The 17,391-nt window shown below is 47.2% G+C and overlaps 1 protein-coding gene across 3 annotated transcripts in view; it reads right to left on the bottom strand.

Moving 5' to 3' along the window:
- NPAS2 (neuronal PAS domain protein 2) overlaps positions 1-17,391 on the bottom strand; it is a 153,228-nt gene that overhangs the window by 35,565 nt on the left and 100,272 nt on the right. For all 3 annotated transcript variants that reach the window (XM_059406269.1, XM_059406268.1, XM_059406270.1), the window contains exons 5-7: positions 15,464-15,553; positions 4,870-4,990; positions 3,742-3,855 (exon numbers count right to left, since the gene is read on the bottom strand). In XM_059406269.1, the coding sequence (XP_059262252.1) occupies positions 3,742-3,855; positions 4,870-4,990; positions 15,464-15,553 (325 nt within the window). The remainder of the gene's footprint in view (positions 1-3,741; positions 3,856-4,869; positions 4,991-15,463; positions 15,554-17,391) is intronic.

The raw sequence follows: 17,391 nt of genomic DNA, 5'->3' as shown, positions 1-17,391 counted from the left end.
CAGTCGTTTGCAGTGTGAGCAGGTATTAAAACTAACTTTTATTTATTTAAAATAAGACCAATGCTCATAGTCTGTTCTCTTCTTTATTTTACACCTCAGGACAATGGCGGGGGTGGCTTGTGTACAAACCGCATTCTCCAGTTTCTGTATTTGATACTTTGACATTTGGGGCCTTCCCAACCTTGAAGGAACTCTCCCTTCTGGGTTGGCCAAGTCCCAGAAATAGTGAATGATTCACCTTTCCGTGCACCTTTCGTGGGCAAACCAATGCCCAACCCTCACCTTTGTGGGTCTCTCCCACTCTGGGCTACTATCCACTGGCTCTTATCATCCAGGCTTCTGACAACTAGGGACAGCCCCTTATTCAAGATTCCAGGTAGCCAAACTGACACCTGTTTACACCTCCTTGCTTCTTCATTTCCACAGAAACCATACAACTACCTAGCTCTTGCCCACATCCTCTCTTCTTCGCCCTGCCCCCTGACTTCCCCTGGTGCTTCCCTGTGTGGCTCCATGGTGAGCTGTGCCAGTTTGGAGGGGTCTGTGAGTATAAACCTCTTCTCCCCGACAGTCATTTCCATGTCTGTGTGTCTCACCATATTTGATTTAAAACAAATCTTGGGTCCCCTGAAAGCAGCTTGGTACATGGGTGCAGGACTCCTGGTAAGCACAGGTATAGACATACTGAACCAACTGTATGCCAGGTAAAAGGGACAGGCCTGTGTAATGCAGCACAACACAGATTCGTGGGAGGCAGCAAAGTATTGGGGTGAAGGGTAGGATTTCAGGGTTAGAACGGGTATGAGCGTAGGTCCTCCACTTCCCATGGGTGTACCTCAGATTCTCTCATATGTATCACTTTCCTCCCTTGATTAGCAGGAATGATGCCAACAGGACCACTTATAAGGTTGGTGGGAGGATTCAATAAGATTATCAATGCAAAGACCCAGGACCTAGGACTTAGGAAGCACTCCTACTTTTATTACCCCATTGTTCAAGGCTCATTGAGAAGTAAACCTACAAAATCAAATTTGAAGTATTCCTTAGAGTATGTTAAACCATATTTCATAGATCAAAAAGGATTGGATGTCGGTGATTTCATGGGGTTCCATCCTAGCTATTCATTTGTCTCTGACATGGTTGCTGTCTATTTTCATCTAAGTGAGAATTGTTTTTTTTTTTTTTTTAAAGATTTTATTTATTTATTTGACAGAGAGAAATCACAAGTAGGCAGAGAGGCAGGCAGAGAGAGAGGAAGGGAAGCAGGCCCCCTGCTGAGCAGAGAACCCGATGTGGGACTCGATCCCAGGACCCTGGAATCATGACCTGAGCCGAAGACAGCGGCTTAACCCACTGAGCCACCCAGGGGTCCCCTAAGTGAGAATTGTATTTCAGTTTTTCCACAATTACATTTGGAGACTCTGGTCTCAAGAAAGCCCCCTAACTTTGGTTGGTTCCACAGGCTCTGGAAAGACATTCTGGCACTCTTGGTTTTAAATTTTCCACTTAAAGTGCTGTGTGTTTATAGAAGTCACAGTTTAAAAAAAAAAATCACACATAATTTCCACACATTCTTTCAGGGAAACAAACATTGTCTCAACTTGAAGTGAAAATAAAGGTTTGCTAGTTAAAAAAAACAAAAAACAAACAGCAACCCAGGTATTCACAATGAAGCCTCCCTCTTTCCTGAAACCCTCTAAATGGTGATAAGTGACAGGACGCTTCAAAGTGATACTCAGCAGCAGCTTAAAGGAGAGTTGCAGAAATGGAAATTAACAAAGGATGTGACTGTGGCTCACCAGCCAATCACGTGTCAGTTCCTTAATTAAGTGGTGCACTGTTGTCATGGGGACACGTGGGCGCCTTGTCCCATAATTCCTACAGTCTTGGCACTCCGGGGGGCCAGGGTGCCTTTCCCTTCCTTGCTCACAGCCTCATGGGATGCTCTTCTATTCCGGCAACTGGCATAATGGCCACAACACACATTTTAAGCGAATTCCAAAGCACTGTTTATATTAATTCAAAAATAAAGCTGTCTGGAAGGAGCACCATCAGCGTGAGGAGTACCCTTAAAATTCCTACAGAATGGCATTTAATATTATGATAGGGTGGTGTCTCTCAAAGTCCATGACCCCTTTCACTAAAACCCCAAGGTTCTTCTCCAATTTCACAACCTCAGCCCCGCCTTCTGATCTCCTGACCTATAATCTGCATTTTAACAAGCTGCCTCACCCAATGAACCCTGCACCAGGATTGGCATAACATTGGGTGCTTGACAAGGCACCTCTTGGGTCAGTTTCTTTAGCTAGCTACCATTTACTTAAATGTGTGATTGATTAAACATACATCTCATGAGATTTAGGAAAGCCTTTCAGATGAGTTAGGTTAGGCATGGTCAGGCTTTGGCTCTACCCCATTTAGCCCAGACTTAGGGCCCCACTTGGGAAAGCTGTCCTGCCTTTACTTCCAGCCACTCAGGAACAACTGAGCCCTGTTTGGGTAGGTTCCCAGAGGGCCCCCAGTTGGCCGTGGAGTCCATCATCCAGGCATAAGCCCTGAACATTAGGCTTGAAAATCACGTTGGCAAGACCAACACGTTTAGCATGTAGTTGGAGACTTTGAGACAAAGGATGTATATTTATGCAAGCAACATACAGCAGAGGATCATCTAAGGGTGAAGGGAAGATCTGGGTAGCCTCAGCATTAAGACTCAGGACCATCATGTTGGCTGGTTCTATTGGAAACTATGGGACTAATGTGGTGTGGGAATGGACCCCACTGTGGGTCTGGAGTTATAGAACAGTGACAGGGACATACTGGGCTGCCATCAACTCCCTGGGCCTCTTCTTTCCCTGTTTGTTCTCCTTTGGTATATTTCTCCTTTCCTCTTCTCTCTTTCCACCATCCCTGTCAACACGTCCTCCCGTTTTTTCCCATCTCTGCAGTTTTATGAAACATTAGACCATTCAAAGCGATTTATTTCATGTTGAGGTTGGAGGCCTGGAGCAAACCAAACTCTGACCTTTCTATGCTGGGCTTCACTGTGGGGCGGGACGGGGGCTGGCACTGCTGAATTTCTGGCATTGGGCCCACAACCCCATTTTCCCTAGGTCAAAAGTGAACAGAGGGTGTAACTCGAGTTTAGCGGTGCAGCCAGAGTTCGGGCCATTAGTTATCTGGGTAATTTCAGAGAGTAAGATTTTACTGTTAGGCTAATCGGCTTGATAACTCATCTGGGGTGGATTGCTGGCCCATCATAAAATGGCCACTTCCTGGGTATTAGGGTCAGAGGGAGCAGAAACCCTAGGTACCAGACCCACGAAAACATGCCCACAGAGGAAGTGAGAAAAGGAGAATAAGGATGCAGAAACCAAGGTTCTGGATCTTCTCGTCACAGTGCAGCCTTGTTTGGCTGTGTGTAGGCTGAGTCTGTTCTTTATTAACTGTAAGTGTTTTCTCATAGCACAGAGCTATTCCATCAGCCCAAAAATAAGTAAATGAATAAAGTATATTTCAGTGGGACGTTGTGGCCCGGCATCAACACAAGTGTGGGAGTGCGTTCTTTCTCGAATGGGAGATAACATTTACGAGCACAAAATGCATCTTGGGAACATGGAAATCCAAATGCAAATAGGAAAAGCACAGATTCTCACTCCTCCTCCCTCAGTGAGTCTTATGTCCCCTTGTGCACGTTTGCATGATAAAAGACACTGTAGCAATTATATGACAATTAAAGCTTACCATTGTTGTAAGAGCGAAAATTTCCTACGAATTTTATGTATTCATAAGTTGGAAATTCCTTTGGGTTCAAGCTGCCTCTAAGAAGATGGCAATAAAACTCTAAATCGTTGTCAGCTGGGCCATTAAAGGAAAAAGAGAAAAGGAACATGAATAAGACATAGATTCTAGACTAAACAAGTTATGTCTTTGTGTAACTCCTGGGCATTATTCTATACATGGCCAGGACGTCTCTCTCCTGACGAGTGACTCTTGGACATGATTTTAGAACCTTTGCAGAGCAGGGGGTTCCCCCCATAGTTTGTATAGATATTTTGCATTCCCTACTCGGGCCCAATTAGTCTTAATTTGCTCACAGATGTCTGTGGTTGGTTATGTCGGCATTGATTAGTTCCGGTTGTTTTCATATGGTGTATTAAAATAAAGCTGCTCATATAGAGCTGCTCTCTTTAATTTAATCTTTTCACGTTGCTTTGAAGTAAAATCAGATGTACAACAGGACACATTATTCACAGAAAAAGAACCAAGGCCTGAACAAGTAAGCATGAGGCGTTTGTACTACTTCTATCAATGTCTGTGCTTCGCTCAAGGGCACATGGTTCAGGAGGCACTCAGGCTGGTCTTCCATCCAGGTCGCCAATTTTGAGAAAAACTTTAAAATTCCATAAAAACCACAAATGTATATAAAAGACCAGATGACAGCCTCAAGAGAAGAGAATTTGGAGTTTTGACCTAATTATTCAGTTTTCAGTTGGTGACTCGGTTATCATACAAATCTAGCATCACGGTGTCTCTAAAATGAGCAGATTGTGCACTGATTTTTGCATTGTTTGTTACTCAAAGACTCTCATGTTCAAATAAAAAAAAGAACTTCTTGTATTACATGCAAAAAATTCTTATTCTTAAGCGCCGTGCTTTCAAATTTTCCACAGAGAAGTTAAATGTCATACATATTCCAAATGCCAGTTTTAGCTTTAAATTTAAAATATACCTCCAAGGATCTTGGAAATATTCTGAGTCGCCAGGAAAATTGTTCTTAAAATTAGTCCTCCCTTCTTAATTCATTCTAACCTCTTTTCAAAAGTAAAATTCTTATCTTATATCTTGTAAAACCAGTAAAGTTAAACTTACATTTTAAGTATTCTGGGGAGGGGGAATCTGTCACAAGCATATGGGAAGAAAGCATTTTATACACTTCTGAGTGTTCTTGTTCTGGAAGGAAATTTAACAAATTCTGATCCATGACATCTGACTGAAAAAGAAAATAAAGAACAAAGGTACACACTCAACGAAGATGAAAAACAAAAGCCAAAGCCAAAACTGAACATTGAAGACAATTCAGAACTGGTTTATGAAATGAAAAGTTCAAGATCTGATTTTCTGTGAAGACCTCAAATCTATCAACCTGTCATCCCAAATTATAATCCAGAAGGTTTTACTTGCTCCAGTGCAAAAGTATTGTCCATGGACCCACCAAAGAGGAGTTAAGTCTAAGAAGTGTGCAGGGGGTCCTGCTCTTCCCAGAGGACCCCACCTGCCGACACGCCTATGTTCTGGCTGGGGTGGTGGGGACAGCGAGGGACCCCAGGGCAGCCCCACTCGCTCATGTGAAGGGCCCTGAAGAACGCATAGGGTTCCCTTCCTGACCACTAGGCCCACAAATGAACACCTGTTTACTTCTTAAAGGTCTCCTCAATCAAAGGAACCATGCTTTTTTTCTGAGTGACTGGGCACTGCCGTACAAAAATACAACATAGAATCTGGATACAGCATTGTCCAACAGAACTGTCTGTGGTGATGGAAATGGTTTATCATGTGCACTGTCCCTTATGAAAGCCACCACCCACATGACTATGGCATTGAAATGTAGCCGGTATGATCAAAGCCTGTTCTTTTTTAAATTAAATTTATTTTTAATTTTTTAGAGAGAAAGTGTGTGTGTGCGTGCATGTTGGTGGGGGAGGGGCAGAGAGAAAGAGAGAGAATCCCAAGCAGGCTCCACAGCCAGCATGGAGCCCAATGCAGGATTTAATCTCACAACCCTGAGATCATGACCTGGGCCGAAACCAAGAGTCGGACGCTCCACCCACTGAGCTCCCATATTCACTAGTGCATGTGCAAGCTGACAGAGGAGAGATAGGGAGAAGACAGACATGTCTCTTGCTGCCTCAATCTCCCTCAAAACTCCTCCTTTCCTGTATTTTTTTTAAGGATTTTATTTATTTGTCAGAAAGAGAGAGAAAGCACGCAAGCAGGCAGAGAGGCAGGCAGAGGCAGAAAGAGAGGCAGGCTCCCTGCTGAGCAAGGAGCCCGATGTGGGACTCGATTCTAGGACCCTGGGATCACGATCTGAGCCTAAGGCAGCGGCCCAACCCACTGAGCCACCCAGGCGCCCTGCCCCTTCCTGTATTTTTAAACACAATATTATACACCCTTGAATTTGTACATCCAGGTAACTCTCTGTTTTGTGCCCCCTAAAGACCAGAGGTTGACATGCATCCCCAGTGGCAGTCTTTTGCACCCATACCTCCACCTCCTATGTGCTCGATGTCCCCATGGTATTGCCAATGGGTCATCTGCCCATACCAGACACCCTGGTGGCATCCTCAGCTTCTCCCCCTTCTGCCCTCATCTTCGCATCCAAACAATATCCAAGGGATATGACACACTCCTCCCTCAAATTCTCTCAGATCTTCTCCCTTCCCTTTATTTCCATGGCTTCGACCTCCAGTCTAGAGCACCGTCATTTCTTATCTGGGGAATGAAATGACCAAACTGGTCTTCCCACAACGACTTTTGTCCCTGTCCAACGTGTTCTCCACCAGCAGCCAGAAGGATCCCTGTATCAGATGATGTCACCACCTTGCTTAAAACAATCTATTGGCAGGGGTGCCTGGCTGGCTTGGTCCATAGTGCATGTAACTCTTGATCTCAGGGTCGTGAGTTTGAGCCCCATGTTGGGTATAGCCCTGACTTCAAAATAAAACAAAACAAAAAACAGTCTGTTGGCTGCCAAACGCTCTTAGGATGATGCCTGAACCTCCCAATTCACTTCTGAGGTTTGTACTACCCACCCCCAAATTTCTTTTTCTCCAGTTGGCCAGCTACTTCTTCCTTCTGGGTCTTCCCCAGGCTGCATCCTGAGGCGAGGACATCGTGCACCTCTCCTTGTGTTTGGCTAACTCCTGTGCCGCCTCTGGGTCCCTGCTTTGAAGGTGCTGGCCCTGAGGAAGCACCCACGGAAGCCACCCTCACTGCTGGCCTCTGGCCTCTGAAGCCCCCTGCTGTACTTGTTCTGTGGCCCTGCAACTGCTGGGGAGGGGCAGGTCCACCAGACCGGAAGGCCCATTGAGGGACCAGGCCCACGTCACGGCAAGACAGAGAGAGCCCCAGAGATTGGGACTGAAAGGTGGCTCTGCCCCCATATCAACCAAAAGGTGAGGAAGCTGTGAGGGTGGCATGAGCTGCTGGTCAATCACTCAATGAATGCTCAGCGTGATGAGGTGTTTCATAACCATTCAGGAAAGCTCTCCAAGTTTTCTTGTTCATTCACATGCTGATGTGTGTCCTCTGTCTGCCTCATCCAACGGGAGCTCCAGGACAGCAGGGGCCCCAACTGCCTTCTTCATGCCTGGGTGCCTGACACCAAATGGTGATTGGCCTTCAACAAAAATGCACTGAATAGGGGCGCCTGGGTGGCTCAGTGGGTTAAGCCTCTGCCTTTGGCTCGGGTCATGATCTCAGGGTCCTGGGATTGAGTCCCACATCGGGCTCTCTGCTCAGCAGGGAGCCTGCTTCCTCCTCTCTCTCTGCCTGCCTCTTTGCCTACTTGTGATCTCTGTCAAATAAATAAAATCTTTAAAAAAAAATGCACTGACTACCTGAAAGAAGTGGAAGCGGGCAAGCATGACAACAGGAGTAAAAATAAGGCACCCCAAGAATACGGAGCGTGGTGTAGAGGGTCCATGCATAAGGACAGAGAGGCTCCCAGGAAATGACTCAGGTCCGGGGTGCACCTGAGCCTGGGTGGCTCAGTTGTTAAGCGTCTGCCTTTGACTTGGGTCATGATCCCAGAGTCCTAGGATTGAGCCCTGCATCGGGCTCCCTGCTCAGCGGGAGGCCTGCTTCTCCCTCTTCCACTACCCGTGCTTGTGCTCCCTCTCTTGCTGTATCTCTTTCTGTCAAATAAATACATAAAATCTTTAAAAAAAAAAAAAAAGAAAGAAAAAGAAAAAGATGGTGTCTGTGGGGCAGCCAGGGCATTCCAGGCAGAGGGCACAGTGCATACAGAAGTATCAGAGGGGAGGGAGGAGAGCAGTGGAGGCAGATACTGCAAAGAGAAGTGAGGCCAGAACCAAGAAGGCTGCAGAGGAGTGAGTACCTTGTCCTGAGTGCCTGGGGTGGGGGTGATGGGAACCACTGAGGGGGCAAGAGAAGGGGAGGGCAGGACGATACCTGTGCTCTCTGGCCTGAAGAAGGACAGAGCGCAGGACATCAGGCTAAAGAAGGTCAGTCTGAACAGGCACAGGGAAGGGGAGACATGATGCATAGGAGGGAGCATGCAAACAGGTCACCCGACAACAGAATCCACCCAACACTGACTCAGGGCCCCCCATGTGCCCGCCACTGCCTTGGGCACTGGAGGAAACCCAAGGGAGCAAGCGAGCCCCTCTACTCTTGCAGCCAGCTGTCCAGGGGCTGTGAGGAAGGAGCACACCATTTGGTGGCCGATAAAGGACAGGAGGAAGAAAAGGAGGGACGCCCAGCTTGACAGTGCCCGGGCTTGATCTCCGTAGGCAAAGTCTCTGCAAACCCCTCACGAGCCTGTGCTATCATTTTCTCCCTCCAGCTCTCTCCGAGTTCCTTCTGATGTTCTTGATTTTATTTTAAGCTCATTCCCTTTAGTTTTTTAGATGATGACTAATGCTCACAGACGACAGCAGTCTTTCTTCTTAAAGACACTGCAGATACAAGAAAATGATGACTAAGTCACTCCATGGCCTTTTCTGGGAGAGCCAGGTGGAAGCCCCCTTCCCTTGTCCTGAGTATGACAGAGAGCAGGGCTCTGGGGCTGCCTGACTGAGCTGCTTCTGTGGAAGGCGGCTGGCGGGTCACAGGGCTGTGGGGGCAGCTGGGGCTGCAGGTTCCCCACAGAATAAAGATGAACCCCGGATGGAGGCTGGTGGGAAGGATGGTGAGGATTATGAGCTCACACCCAGAAAGGGCTCAGAGCCATGCCTGGCACATAGCCAGCTCTCGCTATGTATTCACTATTATATTACTATTATGCCATTTCCCCGTGCCAACAAGCAGCACAAACACTGATAGTTAGAAAATTTAAACCCTCATGCTTACCACAGAATAAATTCTATCCGCAATTGAACTGTCCCTTGAATGAGCTGAGCTCTGTTTATTAAAATGACAGCAATTACGGAGACAAAGGAGGGCGCGTGCCATCCGCAGCCATCTTGCCCGCTGAATCACAGTGTCGGGACTATCATTTACCTGTTGGAGACAGAAGGTTTTCTACCCCAACTTACTGAAGGTCCTTGGTTGCTTTCTCAAGAATTTTTACCAAGACTACTTTCACCATGAACGCCTGTCCTTATTCCAAATCGCACCCTCTCCCAAGTTTCTTCTTGTGCCCCTTGGGAGCCTGGGGGTGATCTAGATGTGCTTCAGAACACAGCAAGGCATTGTCCTCTCACTCCAGGAACCAGCGTTTGGTGGCACCCAGCAGAGCTCAGTGAGCCCATCCACGGAGCTCACAGAAGCTGGCCAGCTGAGTTGGAAGGGAGCCGGGGGACGCTCTGTCCAGCAAGGACCCAAACAGACCCTGGTAGTTCTGGCTGGAGATGTGTTGGCCACAGTGAGAAGTCTTGGAGAAGGGGCAATCGTGAGACATCGTGGAGAAGCCTCACCCTGAGAAGAGGCAGGAATGGGCTCCCCGAAGCAGTCAGGGCCTCAGTCTCCGAAAGGGCCAGGAAGTTGGAGACACATCGAATAGGTTTTGGTGCACTTTAAATTCAGAATCAAACTGATGGCCCAATGGTAATGCATTTAGAAGCTTGTACAGGGAGTGGCTTTGACCCTAGAGTAGTGAAGAATTAATTAGGATATAAAAGGTACCAACTATAAAAAAATCTCTGTTCATGAAAAGAATCTAGAGAGAGCGAGGGGAGCCACAAGAGGAGAGAATATATTTGTAACACATAAGCCATGGTGTAAGTCCTAAAATGAAGGCTCAGTGTTAAACGCTGCCTTGTCACCTAGCAAAACTGGGAGGCCCTCGATGGGCCCAACTGAAAGTTTTCCTTCACACTCTGCCCCTATGGGAAGGCCCCCTAGCTAAACAACGCTCTTTGTCGATGGGGCCCTGCCAGCCTGCCGAATTATTCAAAGAAACTGGTCTCACCCCTGTAGGGACCAGGGGGCACCCCAACCTCTTGTTACTATGAAGCCTGCTTCTCACGGTCCCTGCGGGGGCACTGCTCCAGGGTGTGGTCCCATGTGGCCCTGCATCCTGGTCTCCAGGTTGTGAGCTCAGGAAACTAATAAACTGTGGTCGAGCACCTGTGTCCAGCCAGACCTCCTAAGGGAGAGCAAGCAGGAGGAGATCGAAACAGTATCTGGCAGAGGACTAGTGTCGAGAACATGGAAAGAATGCCTCCACATTACAAGGAACAAACCAGATGGTCTGGTAGAAGAATGGCAAAACCCCCGAACAAGCACTGTGTTCACAAAGGAGGAAATCCAAATAGCTAACAAGCATGTGCAAAGATGCCCACTCTCCTTAGTAACTGGGAGGAAAACAAGTTAAAACTCCATGCGAAAGACTGACAAATGCTAAGAAGCCAGCCAATCCACATGCTGTGATATGGGGCACCTAGAACTCTCGACTCTTCCAGTGGAGATGGTGCAACCATCATTAACAACGTGGTGTCACCGGGTACCCGTGAAGCTGCACCCACTATCCAATCCAGCCATCCTACGTTAAGTTCTCCATGACATGCTTGCAAATGTTCATTGGGAAACACAAGCAGCCTGTTCACAAAGGCACCTTCCAGGAGTTCCAACCTGGAACCGATGCAGAAACGCTAGCACATTCCTCCAGGGGAGAACCAGGCAGCAATGACATAAACCCATGACCACCACCAGGAAGAGCCTGAGATGGATGGATCTCACAGACAATGTTGAGCAACAGGAGTCCATTTCCCAGGATTCTATTTTCCTAAAGTTAGCCAGAAGACAATACTAAATCATCGTGTTGCATGACAAATCAAAAGTCAGTAGAACTACAAAGAAAATCAAGGAAGCAATGATCATAAAAGCCAGGTAAATGGTCATCTCTGGCTGGGAGGTGGGATGGGAGAAGAACAGATGGGAGGTTCTGTGCTTCCAGACATACCCACCTGTATGTTTGCACTCACTCTATCATGGGTTTAAACACTGAAGGAATGTTTCATGCATACTTTTGTAAGCATGCTTTATAAAAATCAAAAGCATATTAAAATAGAGAAAACTGGGGCCCCTAGGTGGCTCAGTCAGTTAAGCACCTGCCTTCAGCTCAGGTCATGATCCCAGGATCCTAGGATGGAGCCCATGCTGGGCTCTCTGCTCCACAGGGATCTGCTTCTCCCTCTGCCTGCTGCTCCCCATGCTTGTGCTCTCTCTCTCTCAAATAAGTAAATAAAATAAAATAAAATAAAATAAAATAAAATAAAATAAAATAAAATATGACCTGAACTCCTTTAACCTGTGACCAGCTCCGAGTTGCATGCAGCCACACCTGCTACAGCCCTCCTAGACAGAGCTACCCACCGCTTGGGTCCTGCCCAGAGCCATCTCTGACCAGATGCCCGGGACTAGGTGTGTTCTCCTGCAGGGGAGGACAGGGTGGGGAAGGAAGGGCAGAGCGACATCTCCTGGGAGGTGTTTCATGGACTTGCTGCTGTGTTGTGTGGTAAAGTCAGCCATGGGTTCTCTTTCTTTTCTGCGACCTCCTCTCCTTGCCGTGACCCTGACCATGGGAACCTGGCCCTTTATCCTACTTTCATCTTGTACTGCTTGCTGGAGCTTTCACTGGGAGAACCAGCATTCCATGGAAGTAGTTTTGGTTTGTAGATTTCTGTACGTTTATAATCACTTGTGCCTTAGATTATTTTCCTTCAGGGACGTGGTGCTGTCCATGCACACATTTCCTACTTTGGAGGCAATTCCCTCTCCTGCTGAGCTGTTTGCAATTGCTCCCAAAGTAGCAGCCCCATTTAAGGGCTCAGCCCCTCACTCAACAGACACTTAGGCACCTCGGGTCTATGCTCAGGCCTGGAGATAGGACCTCTGCCTTATGTACAGACAGCATGGTCCAGCTCGTTAAGCAAACATGGCACTCATTAACAAATAAAAACAGGGAAATTAGGTTCTTCAGAAACAAACAAAAGTTTATGCCTACTTTGGGTCTCATTTGGGTCTGCCTCAGCCATATTCTTTCCTAATTCCATCAGAGGCATGTTATATCTTTCCTGGAAAGTTTTCATCCCAGAAGCTCCCTTTAGCCCTTGGTCCCCCATCCACTTGCTCATCGACGATGCCCACATTGCTTCTTTGACTGCTTGTGTTAATTCTAGACACCAAAATGTGCTGGTGTCACCACCCCAGGAAAGTTTTGACTTTGTCTTAAAACCATTTCCTGCTTTGAGCCGCTTTCTTTTTTCTATCAAATTGGGAAAGAAAGCTCTAGAATATTGCATCAGAAAATTGCTATACAAAAATCTATCGTGTGAGCTTTTGCCATGTCTGAGTTTCTAGTAGTAGGAAGGAGACAGAGAGACAGTAGCCTAACGGTCTCAAAAGAAGAAAGGAATTCTTGCTGCTTTTTATCCCTCAACCTTCCTAGTCACCGACGGGCCTCCAACCCCAGGCCCTACAAGGGGCAGTGGGACCCAACCCCTGGCATGCCAGCCTCTGATACCAACAAGAGGCACGGCTGCTGGGGCCCATGGCCTCCTGCCCTGCCCACACTGTACCTCTGTTGGACATGCCTTCCTTCCCCATCCTCTCTTCCTAAGCATTGTAATTCTCCACAGCAAATGTGATGTAGCTCAAGGTCTATGCCAGGTACTATTCCAAGTGTTTTACACCCATGAATTCATGTAAGGGACTCTTAATGGTGCTTGTTACATTGTGAGTGACTCACATGGGACTTTTCAATGGCTGTGTCATCCATGGACAAGTCCTGTGCTCCTGCTGAGTAATAAGTAAGTCCAAATTGAAGTGAATTAAAACAAAAGCAGAATTCTCCCATAGAAACCCAAATTCTTGGCTTTAGGAAGACACCAGAGTAGAGTGGTAAGGAGTTTGGGCTCTGAGGGCAGTTGCTCCTGGTTTCAGCCTTGCTCTGCCCTCACTCGATTGGCCCCCTGGGATCTCCTCCTTTGTAAAGTAGGGGTGATAGAGGCATTCCTCCCAGAGGTCTCCTCTGCTCAGACAGCCAGTTACTGATTGGCACCAGGTAAGTTTCCATCCTTAATCGCTCTTGTCCTTGCTTGAGAGCAAAGATGCAAGTGAATGCTAAGCAAAAAAGGAAAAGTAGGCAGTGCTCTTGGTAAAAACCAGAAAATTAGAGTTAGAAGTAAATAGAAGTTAAATTGTCCATCCTAGGCTCACCTCCACTGGAGAGTTTAAGGGCTAACTCTATGTGTGTCTGCATGTGGGTCTATATACAGACACTCATGATTCATTATGGGTCTAACACTCATAAGCTAGACATGGGATCATTTCTGCTCCTTCCAGAGTTAGAAAATAATTCATAAAGGTGGTCCTAAATTGCTCTGTAATTTCAAATTAGAATTCCCAACTCACTTTCTAAGTCCCCTCTGCCACATATAGCAACTGGGTCATCAGATAATTACAAGAGCATAAAGCAGAACAGTGCAAATCCTGTTTCCTCAAACAGCTCTGGGCTCTTGAATCTCATTCCTGGATCATTAAGGAGGCTCCGTGTCATTGCTTTCAATCAGCGTCTATCATGGCCCAATCCTGTCCATTCAAGACAAAACACAAACCCCTCCCAAGAAGCACCTCATTGCTGCTTCTTTCCTCAGCCACCTCAGGTCAGCCTGAGGAAGCCAGGCTGATTGGATGAGCTGAGCTTATCACTCTTCTGGCCTTAGATAAAGCCAAGACGAACCTGAACTCTTGCCTCCTTGGGGTCAAGCGAGAATCAGTCTCTCTGATGGCCATCAGGAGGAGAGAGAAAGCCCCAACCCTAATCTACCTTGGAGATGGTGCAGGGAGTGGGCTGAAACACAAAAGTTAGAGAGACAGTGGGGGTAATGCGAAGGCATCTGCCTAGCAAGGTAAAAACTGCTTTTTTGGGCTACACCACACAGTGACCAGCAAAGGAAGAACGTGCAATGACACGGAGCCTCTTTAATGACGGCAGCTTTGATCGGCATTATTTGCAGAAACGATATGATGGGGAGTAGCTTCCGAGGAAAAAGTGTAACCCAGCACAAGATGGCATGTTGGGCCAGTAGCAAAGCTGGGCTCCTCACCCCGAGGAAGGCGAGCTGCCCCCCAGCAGGTACAGCTAAGGGCCGTGGTCCTCAGTGATTTCCGAGATTGCCTTTGTACAGGAACCAGGGGAAGCGGTAAACCTCCTTATCACATCTTACCCCACCGCCGATGTGCTGGGAGCGGGGAGCAGTGGTATTAAGAGGTTTGGCAGGACTTGTGGGAAGGAGAGATAAGAGAGATTTTATCCCCACCACGATGCTCCTGGGAGAGCTGTCATTCAAAGCCATAGTCTGTAGGAATAAATAATGGGGTGGCAGGAAATGGAAGGCAGGCCAAACGCCCTTGAGGGGTTCCCAGAGGGGGAACCTCCAGCAGTCAGGTGCTGCTTGGTGAGTCAGGTCCTTCCGACTGCGGATTATGAGGGTGCCAGGCAGGCTTACGCAAAGAGGAGGAGAGGAGGGAGGACAAGAGGCACAGAGGGAAGCATGTAGGGATAGAGGGAGGAAGAAGGGGAGGGAGAGCATCTAAGAAGGCCTTTGTCAAGTAGCACCCAGCCTGCCTCTGAGCCTCCATCTGGAGTCCCTGGGATGGCAGAGCTTGTCCTGATGTCCACACCTTCCTCATTCCCCAAGACTTCCCTGGTCCAACCGCATCTTCCCGGAATATTTCAACTCTCTTCCCACTGCCCCCATCACCCTTGCCATGGATCCTTTATTACCATTAAGAGCCACCACCTACTTTCCATCTCAGACATGTCCCAGGGGTCCCCAAACCATATCCCATCTCCAGCCATCTGCTATGCATTCCTCCACCAGCTCTCGGTTGACCCAGGAGGTCAGCCTTTCCCTTTGTAGGACATACATCAGTCTCTGGCCAGGCTCTAAGATCTGCTAACTGTGCCCGGACTCTCTCAGCAGCTCAGCTCCTGCATGGTTTCTGGGGCACAGAGGGTGAGCACCTGCACCCACATCCCCCTGCTGGGTCTTGCCACCTTGAGATCCTGGTGCCTTGTTTGTTCTAGAACAGCATATTCCTGCACCTGCCCTTCCCCCCTGGGGACTCTGGCCTCGGCCTTGTTGAGGACACACCTTAACCCTTGTTACATACATGCCCCCTCTGACTCCATCACCTCCTATTTGAGATGTGAATGGTTCTCAAGGGAAGATAATAATGTGGACTGGCAAAGGCCAGCAGAGCAGAAACTTACCGGTAAATGCCCAAGGAGAGGCGTGATACTGTCAGAAACATAGAGGATGCTACCATCCGTTGTCACTGCGATGATGAAGCCATCCAGTGCCTGCAGAGAATCCAACAGTGGAAGATTCCTTAGTGATGCCTTTGTGGAGCAGAATGTCACTGAAGCAAAGGATCCCCTGTTATGACATTGACTTTGTTTTGGAGTTCTTAGAATATTTCCATGAATAACCTCACTACCCTTCTCAGCCTTGCACACAGGATGGTTTCATATGCAGAGTTCATCTAGCCCAGGCAAAGGGCTTGCAAAAGCACTAAAGGGCTCCCTGGAAAATTGGACCTCTTGGAATCCTTAAACTCGATTTAGCCATGGAAATTACGTAGGTAATTTAATGATAAGCATCCTATTGGGCTGAATCAGAAACCTCACATTTACCATTAAAAAGATGTCAGTGATATTCAATGGTTCTTAGCCCCTGACCCCCAATAGTGCTTTGAGTTCAATTTACCAGAAGATATTGGACCTAGCAGGTACATTAACAACCGTCGGTTAGGGTTGACGTCTGCCTACATTCACTGCCACGGGAGGAATGCCTCCCAATGGAACTGTTTGTAAAGAACATTCACATTCCTTCCTGAGTATCTGCTGTATGTGAGCTCGCTGCTCTAGGTGCTTCTGATAGAAAAGGAGGTAGGCTGTGAACGTTTCCTCACGGACACTTTCGCTGTTTTTTTTTTTAGATTCCTTATTGGACGCTCATGATGCTTTCATAAGACACATCTGAGAGTAGATTTCAAAAATTCAGACTGTGGGGCGCCTGGGTGGCTCAGTGGGTTGGGCCTCTGCCTTCAGCTCGGGTCATGATCTCAGGGTCCTGGGATCGAGTCCCGCATTGGGCTCTCTGCTCAGCAGGGAGCCTGCTTCCTCCTCTCTCTCTCTGCCTGCCTCTCTGCCTACTCGTGATCTCTGTCTGTCAAATAAATAAATAAAATCTGTAAAAAAAAATTCAGACTGTGTAATCAGAGAAAGACAATTATCATATGATCTCTCTGATATGAGGAATTTGAGAGGCAGGATAGGGGTTCTAGGGGGAAGGGAGGGAAAAATAAAACACGATGGGACTGGGGAGGAAGACAAATCACAAGAGACTCTTAATATCAGGAAACAAACTGAGGGTTCCTGGGGGCTGGAGAGGGAGGGACATGGTGGCTGTGTTATGGACACTGGGGAGGGTATATGCTACAGTGAGTGCTGTGAAGTGTGTAAGACTGATGTACCCCTGGGGCAAATAATGCATTATATGTTAATAAAAATAATTTTTAAAATCCTTAAAAATTAACATTAAGATAAAAAAAATTCAGACTGTGTCATTTAGCACTGAATGGGGTCATCCTGGCAATGGGCTATATAGGGGCACAGAATAGATGGAAAAGATTAAAACAAGCCCATCTCACCAGAAAATGAGTCTTTGAGGGAATAATATGCTCAGGCGGACAGTTACTATAAACCTATCACTTTGTACCGACTATATCTTTGAAATAGGATCATCCTCAAATATGAGAATTTTTCCGCTTTAAGAGAAAAAAAGTCACACCGAAATATGTGCTCAGAAAGTTCTGGAAACATTTTGTATGCACTCAGCTAGTTCCTCCCAGGGTGTCACTGGAAGTCTGCCAGGCCAAAAGGGCACTGATTCGTTCAGTTTGGAGGGTGCAACTAGGTGCACTGCAACAGGAAGCGGAAATGGTCCACTAACCGCACATGAAGGGCACCGTGCCAGAACGGGAGAAAGCTCTCTTCACCAGGAAAACGAACACTAGGGTCATTTATTATTTTACATTTACATATTGCAGGATTTAAGACTGAAAAATATATTAAACCGTGTTTCTTAAGTGGACCTCATCCTTTTGGGTTCTGTCAGTAGTTTTCAACTGGGACAG

The sequence above is a fragment of the Mustela nigripes genome, chromosome 7 (assembly GCF_022355385.1).
Source record: "Mustela nigripes isolate SB6536 chromosome 7, MUSNIG.SB6536, whole genome shotgun sequence".
Taxonomy (NCBI): Eukaryota; Metazoa; Chordata; class Mammalia; order Carnivora; family Mustelidae; genus Mustela; species Mustela nigripes.
This window is presented reverse-complemented; position numbering and strand designations above follow the sequence as displayed.